This window comes from Alexandromys fortis, unplaced genomic scaffold (assembly GCF_014885135.2).
Source record: "Alexandromys fortis isolate MF-2015 unplaced genomic scaffold, M_Fortis_MF-2015_v1.1 scaffold_91, whole genome shotgun sequence".
NCBI classification, from domain to species: Eukaryota; Metazoa; Chordata; class Mammalia; order Rodentia; family Cricetidae; genus Alexandromys; species Alexandromys fortis.
This window is the reverse complement of record NW_026067968.1, coordinates 6,059,968-6,075,633: the sequence shown is the minus strand read 5'-3', so window position 1 is coordinate 6,075,633 and position 15,666 is coordinate 6,059,968. Positions and strand designations below refer to the sequence as shown.

The 15,666-nt window shown below is 41.1% G+C and overlaps 2 protein-coding genes across 2 annotated transcripts in view; one reads left to right on the top strand and one right to left on the bottom strand.

Annotated features, from left to right (window-relative positions):
• Window positions 1–15,666, bottom strand: part of Rcor1 (REST corepressor 1) — an 86,800-nt gene that overhangs the window by 43,565 nt on the left and 27,569 nt on the right. The window lies entirely within an intron of this gene.
• Window positions 6,429–6,987, top strand: LOC126509068 (eukaryotic translation initiation factor 1-like). The gene has a single exon (XM_050154692.1). It carries the CDS (start codon window positions 6,452–6,454, stop codon window positions 6,791–6,793), a length of 342 nt encoding a protein of 113 aa, XP_050010649.1. The 5' UTR covers window positions 6,429–6,451; the 3' UTR covers window positions 6,794–6,987.

Below are 15,666 nucleotides of genomic sequence, written 5' to 3'. Positions count from 1 at the left end.
CACAGACACACAGCTCACCTAACACACACAGCAAGGCTCATATCCAACCAAATCACAAGCTCAGAGTATCTGCAGTCTCCCTCTGCCCAGCCCTTGGGAGTTCTTGCCCACACTCAAGGCTCTCTCCCAGACACATCCTGGTGCAATACCCAGAAGAGCACCCCAGTTCTAAGAGCAGAAGCTTGGCTTTTGGCACTACTGAGTCCTCACTTTCACACAGTGCACCCACCCAGTGCATTCACACAGTGCATCCACACAGTGCACCTACACAGTGCACCCACAGTGCGTTCACACTTTAATGTGTAAGTTTCTCTGATGCTCAGTAATACTGAATAGCTGTTCATGACATGCTACCTGTATTTTTGGGTTATATAACTGTTTATAGACTTTTAGCCCATTTTCTTTTTTAAAAAATAGCTTATTGACTTATTATTCAGTATGAGAATTCTTTATGCAGACTTATGTTAGATATGAATATGCAAATGTTTTCTCAAGTATGCAGTATATCTCTCAACAGTGTGTTTTGTAGAATAAAGGTTGTTAATCAAAATATGGAATTTAGGAGGTGAGACCAGAGAGATGGATCAGTAGTTCAGAGTACTTAGTGCTCTTCCAGAAGACCCAGGCTGAATTCCCAACATCAATATGGTGGCTTATGATCCTCTCTAACTCCAGTTAGAGGAGATCTGATGCCCTCTTTTGGCGACGTGATGCAGAGACATACATGCAGGCAAAACACTCATATACATTAAAGCTTTATTCACAACCACCAGAAACTAGAAAACACACAAATATCTATGAGACATGAGCTAATGGCGGTATTTTCATACAGCAAGCTAGTACACAGCAATAAAAATAAGCAGTAGCTATTCATTTGCACAAGGTTCTGTCTTCAGGATAAAACCTGAAGAAAAGAAATGTGATGGTCTGAATGAGAATGGCCTCCACAGGACCAAATGTGAATGCTTGGTTTCCAGTTGGTGGACTGTTTAGGAAGGATTGGAAAGTGTGGCCTTGTTGGCATTAGGTTCTAAAAGTACATTCCAAGCCCAGCCTCACTCACTCCCTCTGCCCCCTGCCTGTGGATCAGTCTTAAGCTCTCTCACTTACCGCTCCAGTGCCATGCCTGCCCGCCTACCATCATGTTCCCTGCCGTGATAGTTATGGACTCATCCTCTGAAACTGTAAGAAAGCTCCCAATTAAATATTTTCTTTTATAAATTGCCTTGGTCATGGTTACAATAGAAAAGTAAGACAAGAAGACAAGGCCAAAGGCTGTCTTCTCTATTCATACAGCATTTAGAAAATGGCAGAGAGAGAGAGAGAGAGAGAGAGAGAGAGAGAGCGAGCGCACAGAGACCAATGGTTCAGGTGAGGGAGGATTAAGAAAAGCTCAAGGACTCCAGCATTGAGCTGAGGTGTGAAGATCAACATGAAATTGAGGTCAGCCTGGGCTATATAATGAGTTCAGCTATAGAGAAAAAGAGAAGGGGAAGGATAGGAGAGAGGGAAGAAAGCCATACAGTTGTTTCTTGAAGGGATCAAAGAAAACAGAAGCTCATCTGCTCTGCTTTATGAACACCGAGGAACTGTAAGATGAAAAGAAAGCACTTACCACTATTTCTAGATACAAACTGGTACACTAAAGGTGCTAACTCTAAGGCTGTTGTTTCCAGTTAGTAGATGTCAAGTATTTGGAGATTCAAAATAAACTCAGACCTGCCTGGAACAAGAAGGAGCACAAGAAAGCAGAAATTACCAATAGCTGCACCAACAGAGAGAAGGCTTACACCAATGACAGGAACTGCAGTGTGCAAGTGCTATCTTACAAGAACTGACATTAGGTAATGAGTGCACCCTAGCAACTCCTCACCTAAATGCGCGGACACACAGCAAGGGTGTCACACTGCTAGTCAGACCCACAGAGATGACTGCATCTTAATAAGCATTTCAAAGAAAAACAAAAGCAGAACACCTCCTACAGCATCATTTGATATATGTATAAATAGTGTCGGAGCTTGTAAACCTTCAAAGCCCTGGCCTAGACCACTAAGAGGGCTTCAAATGAACATTGGTATGTACTGTTTAGTTTTGTGGGGTATTGACTATGCCTCTGCCGGACTTACTTTCCTCAGTTCAAGCCTTCCCCCAGGTTCTTTATCCTTAGTGGGGTGAAGTAGGTATTGCTATAAAGTATCAGGTAGATTAGGTTAATATCTACACCCAGAAAAGAATTTATGTTCCATAAAGTCCACTGTAAGTCTGGTCTATGAGAAAATACTGGGATATTGGGAGAAGTTACTGAGAATGATGAATCAACTCCTCCCTTAAGACTGCCCTACAGATTCAAATCAGTCAGTTCCCCAGTCAGATAAATTTCTTAAAATAGACCTCCAAGGGGCTGGAGAGATGGCTCAGCGGTTAAGGGCATTGCCTGCTCTTCCTGAGGTCCTGGGTTCATTTCCCAGCAACCACATGGTGGCTCACAATCATCAGTAATGAGATCTGGTGCCCCCTTCTGGCCTGCAGGCATACACACAGACAGAATATTGTATAATTAATAAATAAATAAATAAATAAAAAAATAAATAAATAAATAAATAAATATGGACCTCCAAATATCTACACACATGACATGTGCATACAAATCTCTCAAATCCTTGACTCATTAAGATAGTAACTATAAAACTTGTTATAGTACAAAATATAGAAAAATATTTAATCTTCATTGACAGGTATGAAATAAACTATGGAATCTTAAGGAATTAAAGAAAAAAATTAACTCTACACCAATTTCATTACAAAGCCCAAGTTAAAGGAAGTATATATTATAGCACTATTATTTACAAATATTAAAGTAAAATTGGCCCTTCCCAGCTTCTTAAGACAGGGTCTCTAAAAGTTTAGCAAATAAAATGGTTTCTGAACATACAATAACCAGAAATCAACTGAAATTCAAACATGTAATGAACCAGAGGTGTTTCTGTGTTGCTAGCCCATGTGCATCATGTGACATCACGGTAAGCAGTCTTGCATCTGAACTCTCACCCTGTGTATACTGAGCTGTGCCTATCATAGCACCCAATGCCAGCCAACACTCAATTACCTCCACTCAGATTTTAAAAACTACTGTATGGCCGGATGGTGGCGGCGCACGCCTTTAATCCTAGCACTTGGGAGGCAGAAGCAGGCAAATCTCTGTGAGTTCGAGGCCAGCCTGGTCTACAGAGCTAGTTCCAGGACAGTCAGAGCTACACAAAGAAGCCAAAGACTGTAATTATTTTCCTACTATCATTCCTCACAATAAAAGTATCAATTAATTTATTAAAGTTAATAATTACTATATTTATCTAAACACGGTTCACTGTTATTTTGTGTAGAGGTGTTTTGCCTACATGTTTGCGCACTACATGCACTCAGTGTTGACAAAGGCCAGAAGAGGGTGCTGGATCCCCTGGGACAAGATTACAAACAGTTGTGAGCTGCTATACACATGCTGGGAATTGAGCTCAGGTTCTATAAAAGAGCAGCCAGTGCTTATAACCACTGAGTCTATCCAGCCCATTATTATGTCTTTGATCACGTGTGATTTTAAGAACTCCTGCTTAAGGGGCTGTGAAAATGGCTCAGGGGACAAAGTGCTTGTTGTACAAGTGTGAAAGCTGGAACTTCATCTCCAGAACCTATATAAAAGAGTGACAGCCATTTGTAATCCCTGGAGCAAGCTGACTAGCCAGACTAGCCATTATATTTTAAGTTTAGCAACAGAACCTGCCTCAGTTTTAGGTGAAGAATAATCAAGGAAGACACTGATGTCGACTTAAACATGTGTATACGGACATATATACACTCACCCATGAAAACATGCACACAAACACAACATATGGACACATGAAGTAAAACTGGTCTGGAGTAATGGCTCTGCAGTTAAAAACACGTACTGCTCTTGCATGGACTCCAAGTTGAGCTTCCAGCTCCTATACTCAGTGCTCTTAACCACTGAGACATCTCTCCAGCCCCTCAACTTCCATTTTATATTCCCAGTGATATTGGTTCCTAGTTCTCCCCATGTTGGCCAATACCTGTTACTGTCTGACCTCTGGCTCAAGTAAACAGGATGTAGTATCTCAATGGCATTTCCCTGATGACAAATAGTGGATGCATTCGCTGGCAATTTGTCAGCATCTTTTCTGGACAGATGTCTAATTCGATTCTTTAACATTTCCATATTTATAGTTTTAAATGATTTACTATTTATTATTATTATGTATGTCCACGTTGGGGGGACACATGTGGGCACATGTACCACCAAGCACAAGTAGGAGTCAGAGGACAACTCTGGAGTCAGTTCTCCCCTTTTATGTGAGTGGGGTTGAACTCTGGTCATCAGGCTTGCATGGTAAGCACTTTTACTTCCTGAGTCATCGCACCAGCCACTGCGTCCATTTTCAAATTAGGTTATTTGTCTGGAGTACTGGGAATATAAAGTGGAACTGATTCTTCAAAACATTTGATCACTCTATATAGCTACCTGAAAATTTGTACATAAATAGTCATAGCACCATTAGGAATAATAGGCAAGAAACAAAAATGATCCCAAATGCCCATAACCAATAGTACATTCATAAGATAGTTTATACTGCCATAAAAAAGTATAAGGTATTATGTCAAACTATAGCAAGTTACAAAACAAAACTTGACAGTATATGAAGAGGTGATCATAAAGACATAATAGGACTGGAGAAAACTTGATGTTCTTGCAGACAAATGGAGTTTTTGATTCCAGCTCCCATATGGCAGCTCCCAACTGTCTGTAACTCCAGTCTCAGGAAAATCCAATACTCTCTTCTGACCTTTAAAAGCACCAGGCACACACATGCAAATACATACACACAGACAAAAGAACCATATGCATGAAATTAATCTAAAAGAAAAATAAAAGACATAATAGACTAGTGGTTGCAAAGGACTGTGAGGTATGGGAGAAATGCAAGATCACTGTTACTAAGTCCAGAATTTTTTTTGTTTTATTTTTTGAAACAGGGTTTCTCTGCATAGCCCTGGCTGTCCTGGAACTCACTCTGAAGACCAGGCTGGCCTCAAACTCAGAGATCCACCTGCCTCTGCCTATGCCTCCGGGTGCTGGGATTAAATGTGTGCCACCACACACGGCCTAAGAATATTCTGAATGCTCTACCCACTGGCAAACAGCTGCATGATCAGTGAATACAATCAAGATGACTGGATTCCACATTTAGATAAATAGTGTTAATGAATTACATCAATAAAGCTGCTATTTTAAAGATTTTATTATCGACATGTGTGTGCCTATGTGTGTGCATGTGCAAACATATGTGGGTATTCATGAAGACAAAAGAGGGCCAACACATCACATGGAGCTGGAGTTACAGGCAATTTGAATTGGTCAAAATAGTGTTATGTGGAAGAGCTGTATGTACTTTAAACCACTACCCTTACCTCCAGCCACAAAGCTGTTTTGTTGTTGTTGTTTAATTTGGCTGGTTGGCTGTTTGGAGTTTTTATCTTTTGTTTCTGAGATAGTCTCACTGTGTAGCTCTGGAGGCCTCACAGAGATCTGCCTGCCTCTGCCTCCCAAGTGCTAAGGTTAGAAGTAGCACAACCATGCCTAGAAAAACCAAAGGCTGTATGTGTTTGCTTGTTTGAGACAGGGTCTTTATGTAGCCCTCGCTGGCTGTCCTGAAACTGTGTATACCACGGTAGTCTCAAATTCAGAGGTCTCTGCTTCCTTAGTGCTAAGATTAAAGATATCTTCACATCTGCCTAATGATGTCATTTAAAACAAAACAAAACAAACAAACAAAAAAAAAAAAACAGGCGGTAGTGACACACGCCTTTGATCCCACAACCCAGAAAGCAGAAATAGGTGGATTTCTCATCTACAGCGTGAGTTCCAGGACAGCCAAGGCAACACAGAGAAAGCCTGTCTCAATGAATGAATGAATGAATGAATGAACAAAAAAATAAGACTGAAAGTCAGGGGATGAGAAAATGGGGCTCGTTCAGTCTCAGTCAGTAAAGTGCTTGCCACACATGCATGAAAACCTGAGTTCAAATCTCCAGAGTCTCCATGAAAAGCAGGGCACAGTGGCATCTGTCGGGAACACTAGAAAGGGTGTTAACAGACTCCCTGAAGCTCACTGGCCAGCCAGTCTACCAATCCAGATAAATCGATGAATTTTCAGGATCTCAAAGAGACACTGTCTAAAAAAATAAAAGATGATGGAACAAAGACATTCAAAATCAACTTTTCGCTCTATACATGTTGGCAGCCACACATGCACATATCTACATTTACAAATACATACAACAGCCCCAGTCACTGAGCCGCCACCGAGGACTCAGCTGCACACCCCCCCCCCCCCCCCGGCTTCCGCAGGCCGTTTCCACCGAGGAAAAGGAATCGTATCGTATGTCCGCTATTCAGAACCTCCACTCTTTCGACCCCTTTGCTGATGCAAGTAAGAGTGATGACCTGCTTCCTGCTGGCACTGAGGATTATATCCATATAAGAATTCAACAGAGAAACGGCAGGACGACCCTTACCACTGTCCAAGGGATCGCTGATGATTACGATAAAAAGAAACCAGTGAAGGCATTTAAGAAGAAATTTGCCTGCAATGGTACTGTAATTGAGCATCCAGAATATGGAGAAGTAATTCAGCTACAGGGTGACCAGCATAAGAACATATGCCAGTTCCTAATAGAGATTGGACTGGCTAAGGACGATCAGCTGAAGGTTCATGGGTTTTAAGTGCTTGTGACTCTGAAGCTTAAGTGAGGATTTCCTTGCAATGAGTAGAATTTCCCTCCTGTCCCTTGTCACAAGTTTAAAAACCTCACAGCTTGTATAATGTAACCATTTGGGGTCCGCTTTTAACTTGGACTAGTGTAACTCCTTCATGCAATAAATTGAAAAGAGCCAAAAAAAAAAAAAAAAAAAAACAAGTACATACAACAAACACACTAGCATGTGCCCTCATGTACCTACATATAACAAATGGAAAACGTGGGATATGGGTTCTAATTGCCTTTTTTAGGGGTGGGAGTGTTTCACCATGTAGTTCTGGCCTGGAACTTATATGTAGACTAGACTATGCTCAACTTAAGTGATCTGCCTGCTTCTGCCTCCTGACTACATGTAGGGCACATGCCACTGCACCTGGATGATTGCTTTTACATTCTTTTTCTCATGAATGAATTCAAAAACACTGGGGCTAGAGAAATGGCTTAGCAATTAAGAGCACATAATGCTCTTGCAGAGTAACTAAGTTCAACTCTCAGCATCCACATCTGGTGGCTCCCAACTGCCCGTAATTCCAGCTCAAGTATCTGACAATCTCTTCTGGCCTCCAATGGTACCAAAACTCATGTTCACAAACACACACAAACACAAACACACAAGTGAAAAAAATTTAAGTTACATTAAAAAACAAAGATACCAATAAATGTAGACAAACCATAACATAATGTAAAAAACAAAAGCCAGACTAGTTCACTCAGTAATGAGCTCAAGTACTCAGGAGAGAGTGCGGTGTGGGGGTATGGGAGAGATAGAAAAACTGAAGCCAAGCCGGGCGGTGGTGGCGCACGCCTTTAATCCCAGCACTCGGTAGGCAGAGGCAGGCGGATCTCTGTGAGTTCGAGACCAGCCTGGTCTACGAGAGCTAGTTCCAGGACAGACTCCAAAACCACAGAGAAACCCTGTCTCGAAAAACCAAAAAAAAAAAAAAAAAAAAGAAAGAAAGAAAGAAAGAAAAACTGAAGCCACACGAGACACAGTAACACACTTATTTTAAAAATATAAAATTAAAGACAATACTAAAATTTGCTTTAAAAAATATTTTGAAAAACCAATGAATTCCCATGACAAGAAGAGGGCTATTGGACTGAAACAAAGAAATAAAATTTGTAATTTAGCTGTATATGCTTCCCCATTGTTTGGATTTTCACCTTAAGATACACTCATAGGGGCTGGAGAGATGGCACAGTAGTTAAGAGCACGAGCTGCTCTTCCGGAGGACCCAAGTTTAGTTCCTAGAAGCCACGTGGCAGCTCACAACCACCTGTAACTCCAATCCCAGGGGATCTGAGCTCTTCTCCTGACCTCTGTGGGTATGCACACAGACACACACTTAAAAAAAAAAAACTTAAATAAAATGTATTCATAGTACTTCTACAATACATCTCTTTTTTAAGGAAAAAACTGGGACACTTTTCCTCTGTGGTCTTCTTCGTTCAAAGCCACAACCACAATCTAGTAATGAGGGGGAAAGGCAACCCCAAACACAGTATAAAACTTCTGATTGCTGGGTGGTGGTGGCGCACACCTTTAATCCCAGCACTCGGGAGGCAGAGGCAGGCGGATCTCTGTGAGTTCGAGACCAGCCTGGTCTACAAGAGCTACAGAGAAACCCTGTCTTGAAACCACCCCCCCCCAAAAAAAAAACCTTCTGATCAAAACAGCAGTGTCATCTAAAAGAAGTAAAGTCTACAGAAATGTCATGGCCAAGAAAAACCTAAGAAGGCAACAAGTAAGCACTGAGCATTAACAGAGTCAAGGTAAGATGGGAAGGGAAACTGGGTGTGTGGGGTAGAGAAATTCCCCATGCTATCTTTGTAGCTTTTCTGTAAATCTAGAACTGTTTATATAGTATATTATATAACATAATAACTATACATTATATTATATATAAAAGGTTAGCTGAAAGTTGGAAATGAAATCTCCTTGTCATCTCCCCATGCATTTAGATACACAAGGTACCCAATCCTACCAGCTTATTTCCACTCATGCCTTGGCTCTCTCTCTCCTACTGCAATCAATTCTTCTTGCCAATTTCTTCCTCCCTGTTGTAACCACCAACTATGACAGACTTGAGGATCATTATTTTTAGTGTCTGATCTCCTCCCAGCCCAGGCCAACACACACACACACACACACACAAAACGCACACAGTCTCTCTGTATTTATACAACACAGGGATATCTTTATCCCCATTTAGACTTTTATCATGAGCCATTGGAGGACTCTGTTGTCTACAAAGAACAGTAAGCATGATGCAAACCTTGCCCAGGTTTGTGAGGATAGAAAAAGTGTTACATGCCTGGTGAGTGTTTAGTTACAACTCATAAATAATACCAATCATTTCTTTCTGCCTCCACTGTTAAATCCTAGTCCTTAGCCATGGCATCTCTACAATTTGTCACACTACAAGTGTTTCATAAATGTTGAAATGATAAAGGGTACAGGGAGCTAACCACTGAAAAGTTCCAGAAAGGGGGCAGTACCCTGTTTCCCTCCCTACACCACAGCAGTCTACCCCACTGACAAGTCTGGGAACTAAGCGGCAGAAGCAGAACGCTTACAACTTAGGACCCCTAAAATGTAAGTCCCTCACTTTCTGAGGGTGCTTTTCCTCTTAAGAGTTTCTATGCAGGCCAATTGCTAGTCTGCTATCCACACTAGAATCTGGACTGACATACTCAGGTATTTTTTTTCCTAACTAAAATCATTTTGCTATATAAACCAAAGAAAACAAAAAGCAAGGAAAATTGGGGGTGGGGGAGAGCAAAATAGAAAATGAAGATGGATACAGGGGAAATAAAGTTACAGTTGGTCTCACAAAAAAAAAAAAACTAAGAAAGAAATGAAGTGCATTGAGTGTGGTAGCTCAGACCTGTAAACAGAGCAGCACTTGGAACGTCTTAGCTTAAAGTAAGTAAGGCTGCAGCTGAGACCCTCTATTTAAGAGGAGAGGGGTTAAGTCAGGATATAGCAGAGTTGGTAGAGTGCTTGCTAACATACATGAAAACACTGTGTTTAATCTCCAGCATGGCATAAACTGAGCGTGGTATCACTCACCAATAATGTCAATTCTCAGGATGGAGGATCAGAAGCTGAAGGTCATCCTTGGTTACCCGGCAAGTTTAAGGCCAGTCTGGGCTGCATGAGATCCTCCATGTGCCCCCACAAATAAATTTAAATTGACTTTTGATTGCTTTTGTTCTGCTCCTGTATTAGACAGGTTTCCTCCAGGATATTTCTTTTTAACCTGGTAACAATTATTCTTCCTATACCATATTTACACTTGAGATTTCTTCAACCATTTCTGTTAATAGCTTTTGAATATTTAACTTCATAGAACAATGCCATATAATTCAGTCACTCAAAAGTATCTCCGACTCAACATGTTTAAACTGAGCTTTTCCTTCAGTGTGACCAGTACTACTTACTGTCACTACCATTCTTTCTTTTTTATCTCAAAAATAGATTCTGTCGCTTACACAGTCACTGTGGACTACACAACTACTCATCAAATGTTGTTGATAATAGCAGTAAGTTGGAATGAACTCAAACGTCCAGCAAGAGATTCAGTATGAAGGAACCATATAGTGAATACTACATGCACCAGACTGATACTGGACAGGTGCATTTAACCAGTAAGGAAACAACACATAAAGCAAATGTAGGCAAAGAACAAAGCAGGAGTACACACAGTCATCCTTAGCGATAGCTCATGCCCAGCTTGAAGTAGGTTCCCATACATGACAGTTATAAAAACAGGGCAGGTTTGCAGAAAGGAAGCTGAGGTGAAATTACCCTTTAGATGAACTTTACTAGGACAGAGTTGCAGCACCAGCACCTGAAGTGGGTGGGAGAGCAAGCATCATGTCCAGGGAGCAGCTTCATTAGAAGAGATCGCCATCACGGACAGTGTGACAGGGATCCTGAGGGAGAGACAAACCCTTCAATTCCTTTAGTATCAGGAAAGCACAAGCAGAAGACAAGGTGTAAAAGGAGAGGCAGATCCTTCAGTTTTGTCAGTTCCCTTTAGATCAAAGAAACAAAGGTTAATCCATGTGACCCAGTCTATGTAAGTATAGGTAAGGAAGGCACAGGGAACTCCACACCACCCTGGGTCTGAGCAGTACAGAGAGCAGGCCTTACCTGCAACTGCAAGGTCAGCTCACTGTAGAAGCCTGTGCAGGGAGATAGGGTCTGGTTTTCAGGGAGAGAACAGCAGCCAAGACCTGTGGTCTAACATGGACACTTACTAACATGCCAGCTGCCTCTGCCAGGCTCACCTACAGATGGCCCTGCTTGCTGTCTGTCACTGCATGCCCCCCTCTTCTAACAGAAGTGCCCCCTTCATGCTATGCTTCTCCCAAAACATATTTTTTCATTATTTTATGTGCATGGATCTTTTGCCTGCGTGTGTGTGTGTGTGTACCACTTGTGTGCCTGGTGATTGAGAAGGCCAGAAAAAAGACATTAGATTTCCTAAAAGTGGAGTTAGAGGTACTTGTCAACCACCACGTTGGATCTGGGAATAGAACCCAGGCTTCTGGAAGAGTAGCCAGTGCTCAATCACCTCTCCAGCAATCCCCAAAACACTGCGTTCTTCTATCTCATTTTTTTAAATATTCATTTATTATATATACAATGTTCTGTCTGTGTGTATGCCTGCAGGCCAGAAGAGGGCACCAGACCCCATTACAGATGATTGTGAGCCACCATGTGGTTTCTGGGAATTGAACTCAGGACCTTTGGAAGAGCAGGCAATGCTCTTAACCTCTGAGCCATCTCTCTAGCCCCATCTATCTCATTTTTTTTGAAACCAGGGTCTGACTTCTATGAAGCCCAAGGTGGCTTAGACCACGAAATCTGATCGCTTCCAATCCTAGGACTGGGTTACAGGCTACACCTGGATTACTCTTCCTAATGAGAAACTCTGAGTCTTAAGTTGTTAGGAAATAATACAATATGAAAGAGCAAAGAGTGGACCAGTCTGTTACAGGGTGGAAGAAACAGTATCACTGTCTTCTCAGACCTCCCTAGCCCTGCATAACAAATGACTTTCTGTAACTAATCCAGATTTGTGAGGACTATATTAGATTCTCCTGCTCCTCAAATTCTATACCGCTTTATCCTTTGAAGAAATAGGAAGGTAGGAGGGATACTAGCAACTGAACCCAAGACCTGGCACCTGCTATCACTGAACTAAGCTCTCTTAAAATGAAAAAGGAAAACTAATTTGTAACACTGTAATTTACTTAAACTTATAATAGTTTTTAAAGAAATAGCTATTCTGATATTAGACTTGAAGACTTGACGATGGAAGGATGAAATGGCCTGTGATTTTTTTTTGTGTGGTTTTAGTTTTGTTTTTTGTTTTTCAAGACCATGGTATTTGCCACCAAGACTGACAACTGAGATCAATGCCCACAGCTAACTTGGGAGAAGGAAAAAACTAATTCAAGAAATTGTCCTCTTATCACACACATGCCCTTCTCATACACAAATAAAAAGAGCAATAGAAATTATCTGAAACCCCAAAGAACAAAAAGAAAAGGGTCAATAGATAGACCTGTAACTGCACCTTAAATATGAGAACAGAAGTCACCTAAGAGCTCCAGCCAAAGACAAATGCACACAGAGTCCTGTCTCTGCTACATGTGCAATATCCAACATTCAACACAGAACATTTTACAAAACTATCTTCAGAAACCATTTTTACAAATATCTACTGTTTACATAGGCAAAATAAATTATAAAACAAAGAAAAACATTTAATATAATGGCACACACCTGCAATTCCAGCTCTAGAGAAACTGAGGCACAAGAATTTTGAATTCAAGACAAGCTTGTGCTACCTAGAAGACTATCTCACACACACACATATGCATATAGCACTTGGAATGGAGACAGAATAACAAATTCAAGGTCAGTCAAAAGACCTTATCTCAAACAAACCAAAAAAGAGGGGTAGAATTAAGATGTCATGAGAAAGGGGGATGGAGGAGAGTTAAGAGGCACAAGTGGCCATAGGGAACATACTGAGAGGAAGGAATGCCATGGAGCATCACAAGACAAACTGCTCCAGAATCATTCTGCACCTGCCACAGCAGCCCAAACATTCCCATACCTGAACAGGAGCTCCAGGAAGCCAGTTAATCAGGTAAAAATGGCAGTTTCCAGCTACAGGAAACAGAGTGGGAGTGAAGAAAAAAGATATTTGTGCCATGCAAACCATTTAACATCTTTTGGATTTGTACCATATGCCTGCACTACCTACCTAAATATTCAACTGCTTAACTTTTCTAAAGAGTCAACCACAGGAATGAAATGACTCCAAGACCACCAATTCTAACTGATATCCATCCAATATGACCATGTCCCTCTCTGCCAGAAACCGTGGTCCTCTTCTCTAGAGCTCCCACACCACAGGAGGGCTACACCACACTCCAGCCATAGCCAGGAGTTATCAGTTACTAAATATTACTAAACTTGAATTAAAACTAAATCTTGAGGACAGGCATGGAGGACAGGCAGGTGAGTAGATGACAGAATAGTTAAAGGTTAAATAGTCCAGAGACGGACAAGCTGACACTCAGGTGAGGAACAAACAATTCTATAATCATAACGAGAAACACTGCTTCTGAGAATACAAGACTTAGTAGAAGTGAGAGAAATGTGATCACTGCCAAGAGATGACAGGTAGGAGAGGTCTCCTGAGCAGGTCTTTCATCTACTTACCACCCAGCCATTCCTTAAGGCTGCAAACATTTACAATGTTCCTAAAGAGAACCCCAGCTCTACCAGGAAGACTGAAGCAGACTTCCCTCATGGCAAAAGGACTCAGATTTCTGTCAAAACAAAGGGAACAGATCCTTCTCCAGAGCTTAACTAACAAAACACCTCCTAAGATCAGATGCAAGAGCGCCAGAACAAATTAGTTTAAAACAGTAACCTAGACACCAGTACTAGATTCAATTGTAATATTTTTTTTCAAATTTATTTTGACTTTTACATTTAAGAATGATTCACTTGCATGTCTATGTACACTACAAGTGAGTCCTGTCCTCTGAAAACCACAGGAGAGCATCAAATCCCTTAAAACTGGAGTTAAAAATGGTTGTGCACCACCATGTGATGTGGATGCTGAGACCTCAGTTTAGGGCTTCTGCCAGTGCTAACAGTTGAGTTTTATAAGCACATTTAAAATGATGTTACAGCCAGGAGTGGTGCAGGCCTTTAATACTAGCACTCCAGAGACAGAGGCAGGTGGATCTCTGAGAGTATCTTAAATAACAAAAACAACTGCTCAGTGTTCTCATTTGAAGCCAGCTAAACAATCCCTACTTAGCAGATTAACCATAAAGTTTTTTTATTTTTGTTTTGTTTTCAGTTTTTCAAGACAGTTTCTCTGTGTAGCCCTGGCTGTCCTAGAACTCGGGGATACACAGACAAACCCTGTCTAGAAAAACCAAAATAAGAAGAAGGAAGGGAGGGAGAGAGGGAGGGAGGAAAGGAGGGAGGGAGGGAGGGAGAAAATAATGAGAAATGACATATTTTCAAATGTTCCCAGTATAAAATCCAGAAATTATATAAGGTTCTTTTGTTAAATATACAAATCAGTGTGCTGGGCATGATGGGGCATGATTCCAGCATTCAGGAGGCAGAAGCAAGCAGATCTCTGTGAGTTCTGGCTAGTCTACAGAGTAAATTCCAGGACAACCAGGACCGTTACACAGAGAAACCCTGTCTTGAAAACACAAAAACAAAAGAGAGAGAGAAAAAAAAGAAAATAAGTGCTATGCAAAAAGAGATCTGAGTCACAGCCATATAAATTCAAAGCTAATAAATGAAAAGCATATCAACTATCATTGTAAAACCAGCCTTTACCCTACATAAACTTCTACCCCACAGAAACTGACTTGACACAGGGCACACAGCAAAATTATGGACCCTGCTTTCTTGGAAAGTATCAGCTGTGAGACAAAAAGGCTACACCTTGTACTAATTACTTAACATCTCTCAGCCTTGTTTTTTAAATTATGAGTGCTGCATGTGCCTGCATGGACAACACAACTAGAGGCCAATTACAATTCGTGATATGCCTTTTAAAATTAAGTCATCTTTGCCAGGCAGTAGTGGTCCACGCCTTTAATCCCAGCACTTGGGAGGCAGAGGCAGATGGATCTCTGAGTTCGAGGCCAGCCTGGTCTACAAAAGCTAGTTCCAGGACAGAAAAAAAGTCATCTTTCTATCAATGCTATTATTACCTACTTAAAAATTATAATTCAAAAGAATTAACCAAAGAAAGACACAGGTTATCTTAATGCCCATAAGGCCTCCCCTGCTAATTGTTCAAGTCTGAGGCAGAAGATGTAGGAAAGACCACTTTGAGAGCTGACATACACAATGGGACAGGCCAAGTGTCACATTAAAGTCTACACACACTAGAACTTTATGTCTAAGGGACTAGGCTTCCAAATATTTGCCTTCATTTCAAACATCCAATCAAATAAAAACAAGACTAACCATTTCTATGACAAAAGATTTATGTAATTTTGGAGTGGTAATTTTAAACTGCCCTGTTTACCTTCCCCTACTAGAAGCAAATACCAAACGCTTTGCCCTTTTTATCATTCATTCGTTCATACATTCATTCGTTCATTCATCTGCAGTACTAAGGACCAAACCCATACCCTGCATGCTACGCAAACTCTCTACCAGAGTTAAACCCTGGCCCTTCAAACACTTTTTAATGAGAACATTTTAATACATGGTGAGCTACATCTGCCTAGCAACAAGTTATAAACTTATGTTATCCTACTTATGTT